Consider the following 17,754-nt stretch of genomic DNA (forward strand, 5'->3'; position numbering starts at 1 on the left):
AAGTTTCTTTAACCTATCTTTTTTTTTTTGCCAGGCTTTTAGAGAATGATGGGTGAAGTGATTTCTGAGTTCTGACACTGCTGGTTAGGCCATGTGTTTGTTGAGAATGGCTTTGATGTTTTGAACTGCCTTATTCTGACACAAACAGCCCTGTAACCAAGTTGATGGAGGGTGGTACAGAAATAACTTAATAAATAAATCAAACTTACTTCATGGGTCAGTCAGTCGGAAGAACAGTCTTTCTGTAGTTTGCTGTTTAAGTGTGGCTGGAGGCACTATATGTTGCATGCGGACATCAAAAGTATTGGTAGAACTTACCTTGCGTCACTGTTTTGATTATAATTAAGGTTGATACAAGTCTTAAAGGCAAGCTGGAGCTTTTAAAGAACGCTGCGGACTTTGGCTTGGGCTCGGTAGTATGTTCAGGGGAACTATATTGACATCCCTTCGGCACAACACCTTTAAACAGGTCTTCACCCAGTCTTCTCATCGTTGATGTCATTGTTGCATACTGTTATACAAGCAATAAAACTGTATGAAGTGAACATAGCATTCTACAGGATAAATGCAAACGTCATTTAATTACTCTGAACAGGTCTCATCAACATTATTCATGTTTTAAATGCTTTACGTTTGAGACGTCCGGGTGGAAAAAGGAATATCAAAGTACACCAATCAATATGTGAGCACCGTATTATAAGCCACTATGCAGAAGGCTGTCTCTTTCTGACGGACACGCATTTCAGATAGCAAGAGCACCCAGAGAAGAACACTCGCAGATGATCTATAAAGCAGCACTTTTGAGACTCCCAACAAAAATTGAAATAGGTGTTTGAAAAAGCCTACTATATAAAAGAATTAATAACATGTTATCACTGACTTCAATGGAATGTAGCTTTATCCTGGCCATGACTGCATTTCACGGAAGTAAGGTACGTTAAAACCCAGAAAGGTTATGTGGTCTTAATGTACCACATTCTAGCTTTTCCTGCAATATCAAGTTCTTGATTTTGGCACCCTATTCACAATAAAATAACAACCCTCTACCTAGCAAAATAATTGTGAACACAAGTACATTAGTACTGGAAGCAATTTACCCAACATATAAATGATAATAAATAACAACTCCGGGTCAAATTCAGATCAAGTAAAACATGGAACCTCCCGTAGAGAAGCAGTGTTAAATGCAAATGAACTACTTTGCATGAATACTTCTTACCTGTGTGCCTCCATCTAACTGCCTGATAGCCCAGTAAATGAATTTAACCACATGCATGTGCAAGTCAGGATTCACAAAGGGCATCCACTGAAACTGTTCAGCAACTAGAGGCAAAAACTGGAAAACACAAACACATCATTACTGTCTTTTTTCTCTTTCCAAAATTTGGGTTCTACTGATAGATCCTATTTGCAAGCTATTTCCAGTGGATATCTTTCATGTGATGCTGCATAATCCCACATGAAAAATTACCTAAGCAAAAAAAGACAAAACCAGCAACACGGTTGGCTGACTAGCACCATGAATGTTTCTTTACTTCCGAGAGCATGCCTTGCTTAGTAATTCAGACGAATTCAATGCTATTGTCAATGCTAATATTGCTACCTTTAAATTCTGGAATTCTGAAAGAGACAATACTATAAAATTATTATTATTTTTTGCAGAAATTTCCAATTTTTCTAATAGTGTGGGGAGAAACCCCGATCCTGTCCTCTCTCTATACTCCTTGGAGTGCACAAACAGGGCATGCAAGCAGCAGCTGCTATTTGTCCCCAGCATCTTACATGCCTCTGAACACAGAGGTATCAGTTAGCTATCATTAATATCACAATGTAAGGCTTTTGAGTACATTAGCAATATAGGGGAAAGCTGCACAGGTTGAAGGAGATGGTGTAGTCAAATGGCATGTATAGGCTATTGTGGCAACACACTACCCAATCTTGTTGGAGAGTGCCGTCTGGGAGGGGCCCAGTGAGCAACAGAAGCCTACAGAAACTCTTATAGGCAGCATTTATTTACATGAGAGCTCAAGGACAGATCTTATGAGCTTCTGTTAGGCACCACCAGCAAGGGCAACAACTGGAAGCAACTGTGTTATCTTAGGTGATGTTTCCAAAGCACAACTAGGGAAGAAAAAGCACCGTCAGTTCCAGAGTGTGGGTGCTATTGACTCCAGGTGTTCTCTCCATGCCGAGGTGTGAACAAGGAACAACACGTCAGCCAACAGCTGTTGGAATAGGAGCCTTGTAGGCACCTACCCAAAGCAAGTAGGAACAAGCACAACAACAGCTACATCAGACAGAATTCATGCCACATCTAATCACTACTTTGTCATGATAAATCATAACACTTGTGTTTGGATTGCTTTTTAATAGCCCATCGAGGGGATATTCTAACCTTTAGGTTAGATTATGGCAATGCGTTATACGTGGGGCTACCTCAGAAGACAGTTCAGAAGCTTCAGCTGGTGCAGAATTCAGTGGCCAGGTTGCTCACCAGGGCAAGACAGTTTAAATATAGAATGCCAATCCTGGCCCGACTGCACTGGCTGCCAATTAGTTTTCAGGCTCAATTCAAATTGCTGGTTTTGACCTATAAATCCTTTAACAGTTCAGGAGTGCAATACCTCAAGGACTGCCTTTCCCCATATGAACCAACCTGGACCATGCAATCATAACCTCCAGGTATGGGGTGGGATATAAATTCAAACAACAACAACAACAACAACAGGAGGCCCTTCTTTGTGTGCCTTCTCCACAAGGTCCAGAGGATGGCAACACAAGAGCAGTCCTTTTCTGTGGCGGCTCCCCATATGTGGAATGCTCTCCCCAGGGAGGCTCGCCTGACGCCTTCATTATACACCTTTAGGCACCAGGCAAAGACATTCCTCTTCTCCCAGGCCACTGGCTAATTTAAAAGGCCTATAACCTTTTAAACTGTGTTTGGGGTGGGGTGCTTCTGTTTGTTACTATGGTAGGTATTTTTGTGTTTTTATATTGTAAACTGCTCTGTGATCCTCAGATGAAGGGTGGTATAGAAATCTAATTAATCTGGGATTATAGGAAGCGATTGATAAGAGTAATGCAAATGCAGGGAAAGGGGATTCTATTCTGAGCAGCAGATCTCTATGCATGCATTTGAACTACTGTATCTGGAACAGATTGCTGGATCAGATGCTAATGGAGATGGCAAAAGCCAGTTAATGAAGTATTTATTGCAGTTAAGATTTTTCCAACTACAACGGAAGGACCGAACATTCCACATACTCACAAATGTGTTCCTCTGACAAACAGTATGTCTGAAGTTGTTCCAACATTAATAGCCTTTAAATATTTTCTGTATGAAACCTGGTAGATAGAACATGTCCCACATGTGTACAGAATTAACAGGGGAATCCTACGATAGAAGTCAGTCACACTATGCCCATTAAGGCTAACTCTAGGTAAGTGTTTAGGATTGGAGCTTAAGGATACACAAAATACCTTTGTTTTGTAATTTTATATCACCTTCTACTTAGGGGGGGAAAGTACTATATTCAACATTAGCCATACTCACCAAAGGCCCCCAGTAATTAATGTATGTGACTAACTACTCTTAGTATGACTAATTTTGGATACAACCTTTATAGGTTTATACAATGATATGAATTCATTATTCAGAGTGGCCTGGAAAGCATCCAAATCAAGATAAGCAAAGTTTGTATATATGGAAATGCTGCAATCATACATAAGGTTATATCACAGACTACACCCTAGCTCAGGTTTGGAGATCACATGAAAATGAACACCAATTCTGGGGCCTACAGCGTTGTTAGACACACATCCAAATATGATACAAGCAGTTTTACTGTAAAACAAGATGTAGGAAGGAGGAACCCTACCCTGATACACTTCTCCTGTGTGTAGTTTCTGCTGGAAGCAAGCATGCCTGTTAGAAGACATTCAGAAGCTTTCTCTTCCTCTGCTACCAATTTGCTCAGGTGCTGATCTGAGATCCAGTCCATTAACACCGTTAAAAGGTCATATATGTGTGAATTAATTGGTATCTGCAAACATAAAAGTGAATCTCTTAGGGCACAATTTGAAAAAGTTCTTTACTATGAGATGACTATCTAGAGCGTGCATTGACTTGTGCCGTCTGCACTGCAACACACATCTGACGTGCACTGAGAGCATATGCAAATCTGCCTGGGGATGATGGTGATGTACTGGTTTGAAGAAGGGGAAAGTTACTCCATTTCAGCATCATATATATGGATGAGAATTCCTGCAGGATTGACACTAGGAGGACAGCTATTATTATTATTATTATTATTATTATTATTATTATTATTATTATTATTATTTATTACATTTCTAAACACAGTTCTGGTACCTTCCTCTGTTGGGGTATGTCATTAGTCTTTTTGGGGGGAGGGGGAATTCTTCTAGTTACAAGTTCCTTCTTTTCAGAAATCCGTTTTTTTGCCTTTTCAGTTTCAACTAACCCCAGCCAGTGTCTTCTCAGAAACATCAAAAACTAAATATAACCCAAGCTTATTGAAATGGGAGACATATTTGGAAAGAATATTTTCAAGAGTACTATTTACCCTACAACTCCCCTCCCAATAAAATATAGCCGTTCCAAACCAACATGTCCCTGTGCATGCAAGAGAAAGAGAAAATGAATTTGTAAAATCTGGAATTGATTACTGAAAAAATATTGTCTTACAGACTTACAGAAAATAAAATGGTTGGGTGTTGATTAGTGAATACTAGAATTAGATGATGATGATGGTGATGATTTATTTATTCCCCGCGCATCTAGCTGGGCTTCCCCAGCCACTCGGGAGTGCACCCAACAGAATTAAAAGCACAATAAAACATCAAAGGTGCAGGACAGAGAACCAGAAGTCTTTATCTTTGGTCAGGGCTCAGCCTGACTCCCCTTCCCTTTTTGTCTAAGAAATAGTACGAAAGAGGCCTCCCAGCATTCTCACAGGCCCATATAAGATCAGTGTACACAGTTGGGCCTGATGAGCATTTACTGTTCCCAACCCAAATCCTGCGGAAAGCCATCTAATTCAGATTTTAATTTTATCCCGACTTGTTTTTAAGAGGTGATTTAATTATTGTTTGATTTTTATATCAATGTTTATATTTGATGTTAGCTGCCCTGAGCCCAGTCTCAGCCGGGGAGGGGGAGATACAAATAAAAAAAATACAAATAATATTTTTTTTCACTTTCTCTCTCCTTTCTCTTTTTCTTCCTTCCTTTATTTACCCCTTTCCTTCTTTCTGCCTCTATTCCTTTATAGATTAAGCATTTCTTTTACTTCAGTGTATTATAAAAAGATACTTTGTATTGAGTATGAACTTTTTTATATCTTTGGAAGAGTATCAATAAATATAGATAAATATAGATATAGATACAAGTATCAATATAGATATAGATACACTATAGGTGGACAGGAATTCCCCTTTCCCCCTATAGTGTACAGCTTACTTTGCAACTTTTTGATGTTATTGTTTTTTCTGGCTTGATAACCTTTCGTTCCTGGGCTGTGTGGAAAGCGTCTTTAGATTTCTGTATGGATAAAAATTCATGCTTCCGCTGTAACGGGACAGAATGAAAAGAAATTACATTAGACTTTTTCCTCCTGCAAAGCTGACAAAAAATACAAAGCATATTGAATTATTACCTGCAAATTCTCTAAACGAGATTGCACCTTTCGAGACTGGCCTTCCAACTTCTTGTTTTGCTCACTTATGTCATTTAGCTAAAAAAAGAAGTGGAAGATGTTGAGCCAAGCCTTAAAGATAAAACTTTTCTGTTATGTAGCGGGCGGTTCACAAATAATTCCTCTCCTGCTCATAAAACTGTCTGCGTAAGTCCTCCCCACCCTTCACAGCTTGTAAGAGTGAAGAGAACTAGAGTCATCCTTTATCCTCCTTTACATATGCAAAGATCAAGCTGCCAAGAGTTTGCAGCTGCAATTCTAAACACATTTATGGAGAAGTCAGTTTTGCTGAAACCAAGGAACATGCTTTCACGTCATTTTTTGGTGTTGAGACGAAAGACACACAAGCCACTTCAGGGTGACTGCATCCTTTCTGTGGCGTTTTTGAAAAGCAGTGCCCTGCTCCGTGGTGAGGCGAGGCAAAATTCCAGGCTGTGCTATCGAAATGCAGAACTTGAGCAACAAACAAAATGAGACTGGGAATTATAGAGTGGCAACAGCTGCCTTTCAATTGTCAGCCTTGCCTGCACTGGAAGGTGCTTAGAGGCCCATCCTGCAGCAGTAGCCTCCTACTGCGATAAGAACTGGGGAGCATCTGGTCTCACTGGGTCTCAGAATTTGAGGACAGCAGTGCCACAGGCTCATCTGGTGGAAGCACATCTGGGGCTCCCCCTGTGAGTCCTGCCCATTCTGGTTTGAAGTCCTTGACCTCATGTCCTTAAAAATTCTGGGTGCCTGAGAGGCACTAGTAAGTTTTTTTTTTAAAAAAAAGTGTGGTCAATATTTGTAAGAGCCACAATGGGCTAAGGCTCCCCCAAACAGACAATGGCTCCTGAAATGGAACAGATGTAGCCTACCTGCAGCAGAAAGATGGGTACCCCATAGTTTGTTGAAGCTCTAAGAGACCCACAAGCATTGGAATGCACCGCTGACAGAGAGAGAAGCACTTGAACTCAAAAGCAAACAACTACAACATTAGGTGCGAACACTCCGGTGCAGCAGATATGCTTTTAAAATACAGTAATTGCAAGACATCTTCAAGTATTACACTAGGCTAGTATAAGATAACGTGTGAATTATGTTTAACTATTCTGGTGACTATATTTCTTACCCAGCATCACCCATACACCATAAAGCTAACAGAAACTGTAATAACCATTTAGTATTAGAACACTTTACAAAAAACATTCTATTTGTAACATTTAAAACACCTGTTTTATGTGTATATTATTATTTATTATTTTTAATTTATTAAATTTGCTTACCGCCCTTCATCTGTAGATCTCAGGGCGGTTCACAACATAAAAATACAATATAAAAAAACACTTACCTGTTGTCTTAATCCATCATTCAGTTCCTTCAAAGTTTCGAATGATGATTTAAGCCTTTTGTTTTCCTTTGCTTTTTCTTTCAAAGCTTCAGACAACTGTTGAATTTCAGCTTCATGTTGCTAGAAACAAAACGAAGAACTTGTTAAAAAAAAGAATTAGAAGTTTTGTGTTTTTGAAAGCATTTAAAAGGTCCAAAATCACATTGAAACTATGAGCCACCCTGTCACATTCTTGACATAATGTGAATCCAAGACTCTTAAGGTGAGTAAGGTGGAAAAGAAAAATCTAAAAGAAGATAAATCTGGAACTTATCTGTCATTGTGCTTGCCCTGCTCAGTGGTACAGCCAGTCGAACTGATTCAGACTTAGGAGTGCCAAGTGAAATATAAAGAAATAGATCCCCAATTGTATGAAAGCATATATATTGAATGTCCAAATTCTGATATAGGCACTTCAGTTACCTCCTGTCCAGTCCTCTGGATAACGTCTATGCACCATACTACCCGTGAATAAGCTTTGGCCATACAATCCCTCTCATTCTTCTGTCTTTCTAGTAGCCCTCCTCTGAACACCCTCCTAAATATCCAGACGTTATGTCTCTTGATCATCCAAAATGCTACTTGTTATGTTTTCCAGTTCTCTTCCTTATGCCTTTTCATAATTAGCTTCTATGCCTACATCTGGATGATTGTAGGTCTGCTTAATAAGTGGAGAGATTAGCTTCCTGCCCCCATAACCAGTCCCTTTACACATCCCTTCACAAGAGCTGGGGGGCTTGTCTCCTGCCTGACAAGAATTGAGGAGCAAAGTGACTGCTTGTGGGTGTGCAAAGCTTGTTCATATCTTGACTTATCACCCTGTGATATGATTGAATGTGGCTTGTAAGCGATAAAGGAGCGCAATTATTTTAATTTAGATTGTTTCTTTAATATAAACTTGTATGAGCGCATAAATTATCTGGGGGAAATTTTACTTGTGGCACTACAGCATACAGAATATTATGGAGCAGTAACCTAAAAAGGAATATTTTCCTCTGGTGCACTGTTGTGGGGTAGGAGAGCTAAAAACAACAACAACAACACACAACTGGCAACCAATGTGTTCCTTTGGTTTCAGATAGTAAATACTGTAGGTAGAAAAGTCCAAAAAGCATTAACTCTGGAAGCGTATATTTGATTCTAACCAAACTAAGCCTCCTAGAGCAAAATATACATCAGCCTCTACATCAGGCATCCCCAAACTGCAGCCCTCCAGATGTTTTGGCCTACAACTCCCATGATCCCTAGCTAACAGGACCAGTGGTCAGGGAAGATGGGAATTGTAGTCCAAAACATCTGGAGGGCTGAAGTTTGGGGATGCCTGCTCCAGATCAAGGCTTATGTGTGTTTTGGTGGAGATTCCTGCATTACAGGAGGTTGGACCAGACGCCCCTTGGGAGTCCCTTCCAACTCTACAATTCTACGTATCAAGTAATGAGAGTTGCTTAGCTGAGATGTGAGAATAGTTCCCACTCTTGTGAATATTTTAGCCAGAAACATTTCACCCTGGTAAAGAAGCATTTTTAGACGTAACCATACCTCTTTCATAATTTGAAATTTTGTGTGAACTTCCTCCTCCACACTTCTTATCTTGGTCAAAGCAGCTTCATGTCTACAAAGCAGGGTCTCTCGTTCTGCCAAACAGTGCTCACGTCTTTCAAGTTTTAAAGCATATTCCTCCTGGGCTAATTTTTCTTGCTGCATCAGAATAGAAGAGGGGCACAAAGAGGGGCACAAACTGTGGTATTGTGAGTAAATTTTCATAAAATTCAGCATTTTCTCTTTAAATGTAAGTCATCCCTGCAATTAAGTGTCAGAAGAAATGACTACACTCCACAAAAGATGCGCTAGTCTGCCTTCCTTCCTTAATGTACCTTTGGCCTGAAAGGGCAGAGCTGAATCTTTTCCGAACACTGGTAACAATGAAGGCAGTTTTAATAAGCTTGTATATTGCAAAGAAGACTGAAGTAAGCAATTAAAGTAACTCAGTCATAACCACATTAGCTGCATATGGTACTGAAGGTTACTCATTTTTATATGACAGCCGAGATCAAACTTTGGTAAAAAAAAATTGAATTTCCTCAGTTTGTTTGAAATAGTATTTTACATACATTAATATTCACATTATAGATGGAATTTGATACAGATGTAAAATTCAATAATAAAAAACTGGAAACATTGGTTAAAATTGACGTTTATAGCACTGCAGCATCTAAACAATCAAATAATTCAGGAAAATTTGTTGATTAGAAAAACAGAAACATGATATTAACAATAAGCAAGCCACTGCAGGACAGAGAACAGTAAGAAAACATACATGATGTACATTAAATTAAAATTTATGTTTTTAATTTTTTTAAAAAACCTACTGATCATTATTGATTTTTACCTGCAGCTTTTGATGTATGATAGATAATTCGCGATAGATTTGACTGAAATGAGATGGTATCAAGTTTTTCCCATTTAGTTCTTGGGTTTCATGAATTCTCACACTCTCTCTTGCTGGTTCACCACCACTATCATAATTACAAGATGTGGTCACTGTCAAACTGGACGGCAGAGTAATGTCTAATGGGTGAAAACAGACACAGACACAGACATGCTCAGAAGCTCAGTGTACCATTCCTCTATTTAGAGCACGAGACTGTTATGGGTTCGAGCCCTGCGATGGGCAAACGATTCCCGCATTGCAGGGCGGTTGGACAAGATGACCCTCGTGGTCCCTTCCAACTCTACCATTCTACCATTCTACTTCTGTTGATAATTCATCAAGTAATCAACATAATGTGTGAACCAGTCGGAAGTGATCTTCAAAGCCCTCATTTATAGGTTTACCTAGCCATATCTAGGAGCACCCTGAAAACTGTTGACCTGTCCTAGAAAAGGATGACCCCCCCAAGTTGACCGATGCACCCACCATCAAATCATCCACCTTGCCTAGACTGAGCTTCAGTTTATTGGCTTTCATTAGTGATTCAAATCCCACACACCAATTTACCATGTTCTCTGCCTCATTTAAATCAGATGTAATGGGGAACTATAGTTGGGTGTCACCAATATACTGATAAGTCTCCACTCCCAATCCTCACATGATAACTCTCATGTTGAAAAGCGATCTTTTTTGCAGTCAATTCTCCAGTGTAAGAGCAAAACTACTATTTGAAGAGCCTGCCCAGGATACCATAGCTACTGAATGTTGTTGAGAAGTCCAGAATGAGCAGTGTTATGACATTCAATGCAATCTCATCCTGAAGTTGTAATGTCTTATTACTTGGCTACCACTAGACTCTGAAAAGCTATCACAGCTACTATGCAAAAGCATTTTAGACTGCAGTTGATTCTTGGAATTGTGTGCTCTATGCTGTTTTTTTAGGTTTTTGTTTCGTATTGGTGTAGCTGGATTTGTAGCTGGTTGACTGACCGAGCCCAAAGAGTGCTCAATAATGGTTCCTCTTCATCCTAGAAAAAAGTGACAAGAGGGGTGCCGCAAGGTTCTGTCTTGGATGAAGGTATTGAGGGGGTGCTCATCAAATTTTCAGATGACACCACACGGGGAGTAGCAGCAAATGTAACTGAGCACAGAAATGGGATTCAAGATGATCTCAACAGATTGGAGAACTGGACCCAAGCTAACAAAATGACTTTAAATAGGGACAAATATAAGGTGGGGAACATCTGGCTTGCCAACAGTACATGTGAAAAGCATATTGGGGTCACAGTAGACCACAAGCTTAACACGCGTCAACAGTGTGATGCAGTAACAAAAAGGCTAATGTTAATCTAGGCTGCATCAACAGATGTATAGTGTCCCAGTCAAGAGAAATAATAGTCCTGCACTACGTAGTTTGCCTTCACGATCTGTGTTATGACAGATCGTGAAGCTGAGGCTCCAATACTTTGGCCACCTCATGAGAAGAGAAGACTCCCTGGAAAAAGACCCTGATGTTGGGAAAGATTGAGGGCACTAGGAGAAGGGGACGACAGAGGACGAGATGGTTGGACAGTGTTCTCGAAGCTACGAACATGAGTTTGACCAAACTGCGGGAGGCAGTGGAAGACAGGAGTGCCTGGTGTGCTATGGTCCATGGGGTCACGAAGAGTCGGACACGACTAAACGACTAAACAACAACAACAACAACATTCTGCCTTGGTCAGAACAGAAGTCTAAGTGGATCCCCAGTCTAGAGGTATACTTTGGTTCATCTCAAATGGGGAAAAAGCTTCATCTCCTTCCTCTGAGAACAATGCTTACTGTTGTAAATTTTGGACATTAAGAAATGCAGTTAACTAGAAATGCTTCCAATACATTGCTTGGTTTCCTATAAAGAGTCGTTATGTAGCTAGCAACACAGGGTTATGTTCCGCTGCCCATGTGTAGAAGAACACAGGCCAGCCAGGCAAGACGCTTCCAATAGTAGAACAAGGGGATACTCACCCACCTGTCTGGAATTCGGAAGAGATCCCTCCCCCACTGGCACAGCAATCATTGCCACTGTTGCATCCATGTAAGGGAGGGTAGGGTAAATTACCCACCATGCTTTCCAACTAATTTAACACAAAACTTCACCTGTGAAGATGTGAATTAAGAGAGGGGGCATAGGCATAGTCTGAACTGTAACTTACTACCTCGTATAAGATGTCACTACCAATCCTGGAGTAAAAGTGCTAGAAAAAAATCATGCAGTAAATCAGCTGAGCTGCCAGTTACATATTTCATTTAATTTCAGGTTGCAAATGGGCTATCAGATGAGATTTCATTTGAGTTGTATTAGAAATCATAAGAATATGATTACCTGATTCTGAATACGTGTCTCTGGGAAAATCTCCAATGAACTCAGGCTGTATGTCATGCTGACTTGAGCCATATAGAGAATCCAACTCATCACCCTGCCTAATAGACACAAAATGATTGCATTAAGCTACACAGTGTTATAAAATAATGTTCGTTCACATTCCTTGTACAGTGGGAAAGATATCCAATAAAACTTTCAGATCTTAAAATATAATATTCCAGACTACAATGATGAGATTCAGTGGTATGCTTTACAACAAAAAGAAAAGACTGGCTCAAAGAGAAAAATGGTTTTCTTACCGACTTAAGTTTTTAACATTCTTTGAAGTGTCTGAAAAATGCTTTGTATTTTGCTTTCTTCTATTGCCAGTATATTTTAACTGTGAGGAGCATTCGAGTAATGATGCAATTGTATCATCAAGTGAGCTGTCCATTTTCTCTGCAAGGAAACAATATAGGATTGTGCAAATTAGAAAAACAGAGCCATCCTGCTAATGTACCCAGCACGAGTACCTGAAAACCCTGCTAAGAGCCAGTCCCCACAAATCTGGGACTAGGGAGAGTGAACTCTGGGTGAAGGAGCAAATCCTAGGAAGTCTTCAGCATTGGCAACTGGTTTAATATGTAGCCATTAGAATGATGAGCAGCCTGTCCACTCTCCACTTCTAAAAAGACACGTGGCGTCATTTATAGAGCCAGTGGAAAGGGAAAAAACCACTCCCAACCTCCACAGTTCACAGAGAATTGGAGAGAAGAGTTTTTGTGTTGGGCATGTTGGAAAGAAGTACTTATTTGTATACAGGCGGCAACCATTTTGCAAGCACCCAACTGATGGGTGACTGCCGAGACACGCACCGCTTTCAGCCCCGGAAAGGATGTGCGCAATGACCAGGAAGGCATGCCTTTGACACAACAGAACAGCTACTCTCTGACTTAAACATTGAGACCACTTGTTTTTAAAGGTATTCCCAGGTTTGTTAAGAAGCTAGCATGGGAGCACTGGCCCACAATCCTAACCGTATCTTCTCAGAATTCTCAGGGGGACTTACTTCCAGTCTAAAACTCCCAAATTATTAACTTTCCACTGCACCTAAAACTCCTAGGTACTTCTAGCATGGGTACTTCTTCAGGCTGCAAACTATAGACAATACAAATTAGGGAAGAATAAAAGATTAAAGGGCATAGGAAGGTCAGACAGAAAAGGTCAAAGAAAAGAGACGCATCCTTGTGCTAAGAGCATCCCCATTCTATTTTCCTAACTTTTTCATATCAAAATTTAAGAATTCTTTTAAACAAATAGATCAAACACCTTTAAATGCCTTACCTGTAGATATTAGGGACCTTCTACTTTTGCATTTGGTCTGCGCTGCATCCAGAGAATTATTCTAAAAGAAGAATTTTGTTCTATAATTACTAACATCAAAAATATGTTGGTCTGTTACATCTACACAATGCGTGTTTATTTTATTGTTTTGAAGTGACATTTCACCTTTAAACAGGAAAGGGGTTTCCATTAAAACTTTACAAGAAGTCAAAGGTGTTTTCCTTAAGCCAGCCCTTAAACAAAATATTTAGCCAACGGTGTGTTTGTGTGTGTGTGTGTACACACACACACACAAGAGCAAGAACAATAGCAATAGCAAGAGAACACCAAGAAGAAGGGGGAGTAAATACAGATAGACATTTCAAATACTGGTCTTCATACAAAGGGGCAATTATCTGTCAGAAAGTTCCACAACTTGTTTTTCATAGCTGCCAAGTTCTCCCTTTTTTAAAGGGAAATTCCCTTATGCTGAATAGGCTTCCTCGCGAGAAAAGGGAAAACCTGACAGCTATGCTTGTTTTTATAGGGCCAAATGTCACACACATACACACACACAGTTTAGAGCTGCCAGTTAGTGTATGCACTCAGAAAAAGGCTAGGAAAGCCTTTGTGAAACAAAGAAAGCGAATTAAGTCTCACTCTTTGTTTGAGTGTTTTATTATGTTTTGTGCATCTTTTTGTTTGTTTAATGACAGGGACCCCCTCTGGGCCCGAGTATGCCTCTGGGCACGTGCAGAGTGGCTTCCCAACCCAAGACAAACAGCAACTCATCGTCCTACATTGAGGTCTGCAGGCTGAAGGCTTTTCCGGAGGACGGGAGCCCCCAGCACCTGAAGAACCGAACAGGTGAGCGGCCGGAATTAAAAGTGCTACACGAGAACGTGGGGGGGGGAAGCCGACAGCACTCCTGGCCCACCCCGCGTCTCGTGGGAATGGAAGAACACGCATATGTAGTCTGCCCTCCTGTTCAGGCAGCTGTTCCACACACGCAAGCCCACCCTCCCTCACGCATTCCCGCCCGCAGGAGCCCCACCTGTCCGGCCAGGTAGCGTCTCCTCCAGCGCTCGACAGAGGGGCTCAGCTCGGCGGAAGCCGCCATTGGAGGAAGGCCAGAGACAGTCAAGCAGCCCGCGGCCGCCTCCGCCACTCACAGCAACGGCCCGAAAGGGGAGGGCCGAGGAGACGCCGAAGGGCGCCTGCGCGAAGACGCTCATTACCGCGGTTGCCACAGGCAACAAGGAGCGGGAGGCCGCGCGGCCTGTTTCCAAGGCGGCGCTCTACCTAAGACCCTCCTTTCCTCCGCGGGAGGGGAAATCAGCTTGTTTCTCTTTGACGCCGCAGGAAGGGGAGGGAACTCCCTGGAGGGTAGTCCCATTTCTATGTAGAAGACAGGAGCTGCCTGCCTTGGAATTGTAGGTACCCCATGGGGTCATCTAGCCCAACCCCCAACTCCCCCCTCCCCCGCCACGCAGCAGGATTCTCCACTAGATCATACTTGGCATAACTACTTCCCCGCTTTCCCCACTCCATGACCTGGAAGTTTTTTTTAGCATAGGTTGCTCCTGGTTTTTGGCTGAGATGACCCTGGGGGAGGGGGGGTAATCTAGTGCAGCTCTTTTCAAGATCCTATTATTCCCCGGTGTGCACCCAACACGGTGAAATGGCGCTTGGCACGCTTCAACCGTTCGGAATGCAAAAAGCCACCAGCAAACCTTTTGTAAATGCCACACTTGGCTCTTGCTGGCTGGCTGACTTGGATGCTATAAAAACTCGCAAGCAGTGTTAACTACGGTCTCCGTGTTTGCAGCCTTCATCAATGCAATACTGTTGGTGCCTACTTGCATGCCAATGAACTCCTTGGCAGTCGCTTCCAAGCATACGCAAGAGATCGGTGCTTTTTCAGTTCAGTGCATATGAGCAGGGGGCCAGGTGGGGAAGAGATCAAATTCTCCATAGCAACAAGGGGTCAAGAGCTAGCACCACCACAATTAGCAAAGAATGATCACCATGGCAGTATTTAGTTATATGCATCTATATCATTTTTAATCCCCCCTTTTGCCACCAGGCAATCCTTTGATTGGTTAGAAAATAAAATGAAATTGTTCAATGTAATATTAACAGACATAAATCATTCCATCAGCTGCCTCCTCTGTCTTGGGGGTTGCCAACGCTTTTTGGACTGTGTGGTTATAACACAAAAATTAAGAGTAGCTGCTCCTTGTCCAGTGGTTCTGATCCTACCTTCAGGCCCAAGTCTAGAGAGCATTGGGAGAGTGCAAATCGGCCCCCTTCTGTTATGGGGACTATCTCTAGTGGTATTTAGTATCTACATGAAGCTGTTGAGAGTGGTCATTAGGCATTTCAGGGTGAGGTGCCATCAGTATGCTGATAACACGCAGCTCTATTTCTCCTGCTCAAATGAATCAGGAGAGGCCATGCAGTCCCTGCGCCATTATCTGGCCAGTGATGTGATGGATGAGGAAAAACAAGCTGAGCTTGAATCTTGGCAAGATGGAGGCACTGTGGGAAAGTAGTTTCAGCGTCCAAAAAATTGATCAGTTACCTACCCAAGATGGAGTTAACCTTCAAGAGGAGCCTTCATGGGGAATGTAAGTTTGTGGGTGCTTCTGGGTCCAGCTCTGTCACGGTTGGCTCAAGTGGCTCTCTTACCAACTCTGGTTGGACAGCTACAGCCATTTCAGGACTATGAACCTGGCTATAGCAGCTCATGCAGATTACTTCAGATATAGGATTGGTGCAATGCGCTCTATGTGGGGCTGGCTTCCCTTTCACTTGATCCAGGAGGTAGGCCGTGTCAGCATATAACATCGGTGCTCAGAGATCTGCACTAGTTGCTATTTGCTACTGGGCCAAGTTCAAGTAGCAACTTGGGACCAGTTTACCTACGAGATCACTTTACCCCATATGCCCATTCAACTGGCAGAATTAACACAGGCTACCCATTCTGCATTTGTAAGAACTGCATTGTATAGTGTGGCAGTACCTGCACTTTGGAATCCCTTGCCTATTGAGATCAAGTAGGTGTGCCTTCATTGTGCTCTTTTTAGCACCTGCTAATACATTTAGACAAGCTTATCCAGATGATAGAAAGTTGAGATAACTTTAATCTCCTTTAAAGTATGGTTGCAATTTTTTCTCAATTTTATTTTATCCTCTTGTAAACCACTTTGGGGTATTTTTTTTTAAACAAGCAAGCAGTGTATACATTTTATGAAATAAAAATGGATAAAAAAATAATTTAAAAATGGTGTCCAAAAGTACTGAATAGAGATCAACAGATTCCAATTCTATGATTTGTTCACTAATATACAATTATGGCTCATGTGAATGAACCACTGCAGACTGCCCAAAGCCACACACTTAAATTTACACATGCAGGCAGGCAAGTCAACATAAATGTTTTGGGGTTGTCTGTTTTTCAAGGAAGTAAAGAGAGGAAAGTAGTAACCACACACTAGTTTGTAATTTTATTTAAACCATTCAATTAAATTGGGAAATTTGCACAAATCAGAGTAATAGAACTTCAGACTCGTATTTAATTTTAAATCATTTAATACAAAAATGGGGATGAACCAAAAATACACCTAAAATTTACCAGTGTTTGAACTTTTATTTCACAACATGCAGTCAATTGAAACACTAAAAAAGTACTCAGCTATAAGCTGTAACTTTACATTTATACATCAGAAATGTTCATTTTTTAAGAAGCTGAACATAATTTTGTCTAAATCAGAATATTTTAATCCACATAAAGGTCATAGCAATGATTTTATATTTGACCACAGTCTGTAATCGAAATTCTTTTTGACACTTCTCCTTTAGGTGAGCCAAAAGATTCTATTTTTTTCACGACATCCATCCCATCCTTTACAAACCCAAAAACAACATGTTTAAAGTCCAAGTGCTCTGCTTTTTTGAGAGTGATAAAGAATTGGGAATTATTGGTGTCTCTGCCACGATTTGCCATTGACAGTAAGCCAGGGCCAGTGTGTTTTATTTCAAAGTTTTCATCCTCAAATGCTTCTCCATAAATGGACTGGCCACCAGTACCATCTTGTCTAGTGATATCACCTCCCTAGAATGTAAACAAATAGAGAAAATTCACTTGGTTATAGTACACGTTGAAACATCTGAAATGTGTGTAGAAATACATTTACAATGTGGTGTGCCATCTGGTGTTCTCAACTGTTAAATCAATAGTGGTTTCATTCAGCTCCTGTGTTTAGCTATTGCAGCAAACCATGGTGTCATATTATGTACACAAGCAGCAGCAAGTCTCAGGTAGATGTCATTTGAGCCCAAAGCTCACCACCACCACTCACACACATTAATAACAAACCATGGTTTGTCAGGTTTGAATGCAGTCATGGTTTTCACTTACAATTGCCTTTCTTTTCATATAGAAGACTGTAAGGTGTTATGTCCCATTAGCTTCAGAGGCTAGCATAAATACCCTTGTTCCTTCATACTGTCACTGATCAAAATTAATGAAGGGGAAGAGTGAGCCTAGAAATGTATTCTGATTCTTCTA

General features: G+C 41.0%; 2 protein-coding genes across 5 annotated transcripts in view; both read right to left on the bottom strand.

The window, feature by feature from the left end:
* CCDC138 (coiled-coil domain containing 138) overlaps positions 1-14,357 on the bottom strand; it is a 31,485-nt gene extending 17,128 nt beyond the window's left edge. Inside the window, exons 1-12 of the mRNA XM_035115550.2 lie at positions 14,236-14,357; positions 13,203-13,263; positions 12,179-12,317; positions 11,880-11,977; positions 9,476-9,654; positions 8,626-8,784; positions 7,048-7,167; positions 5,679-5,756; positions 5,483-5,590; positions 3,879-4,043; positions 1,220-1,336; positions 319-511 (exon numbers count right to left, since the gene is read on the bottom strand). Of these exons, the coding sequence (XP_034971441.1) occupies positions 319-511; positions 1,220-1,336; positions 3,879-4,043; positions 5,483-5,590; positions 5,679-5,756; positions 7,048-7,167; positions 8,626-8,784; positions 9,476-9,654; positions 11,880-11,977; positions 12,179-12,317; positions 13,203-13,263; positions 14,236-14,301 (1,483 nt within the window). The 5' untranslated portion in view covers positions 14,302-14,357. The remainder of the gene's footprint in view (positions 1-318; positions 512-1,219; positions 1,337-3,878; positions 4,044-5,482; positions 5,591-5,678; positions 5,757-7,047; positions 7,168-8,625; positions 8,785-9,475; positions 9,655-11,879; positions 11,978-12,178; positions 12,318-13,202; positions 13,264-14,235) is intronic.
* Positions 14,358-15,657: 1,300 nt separating this feature from the next.
* RGPD4 (RANBP2 like and GRIP domain containing 4) overlaps positions 15,658-17,754 on the bottom strand; it is a 37,847-nt gene continuing 35,750 nt past the window's right edge. For 2 of the 4 annotated variants that reach the window (XM_035114834.2, XM_035114833.2), the window contains exon 30: positions 15,658-17,298. In XM_035114834.2, coding sequence (XP_034970725.2) covers positions 16,993-17,298 — 306 coding nt within the window. In that variant the 3' untranslated portion in view covers positions 15,658-16,992. The remainder of the gene's footprint in view (positions 17,299-17,754) is intronic. The other 2 variants (XM_035114837.2, XM_035114836.2) reach the window with 1 other exon arrangement.

Source organism: Zootoca vivipara, chromosome 4, assembly GCF_963506605.1.
Source record: "Zootoca vivipara chromosome 4, rZooViv1.1, whole genome shotgun sequence".
Lineage (NCBI taxonomy): Eukaryota > Metazoa > Chordata > Lepidosauria > Squamata > Lacertidae > Zootoca > Zootoca vivipara.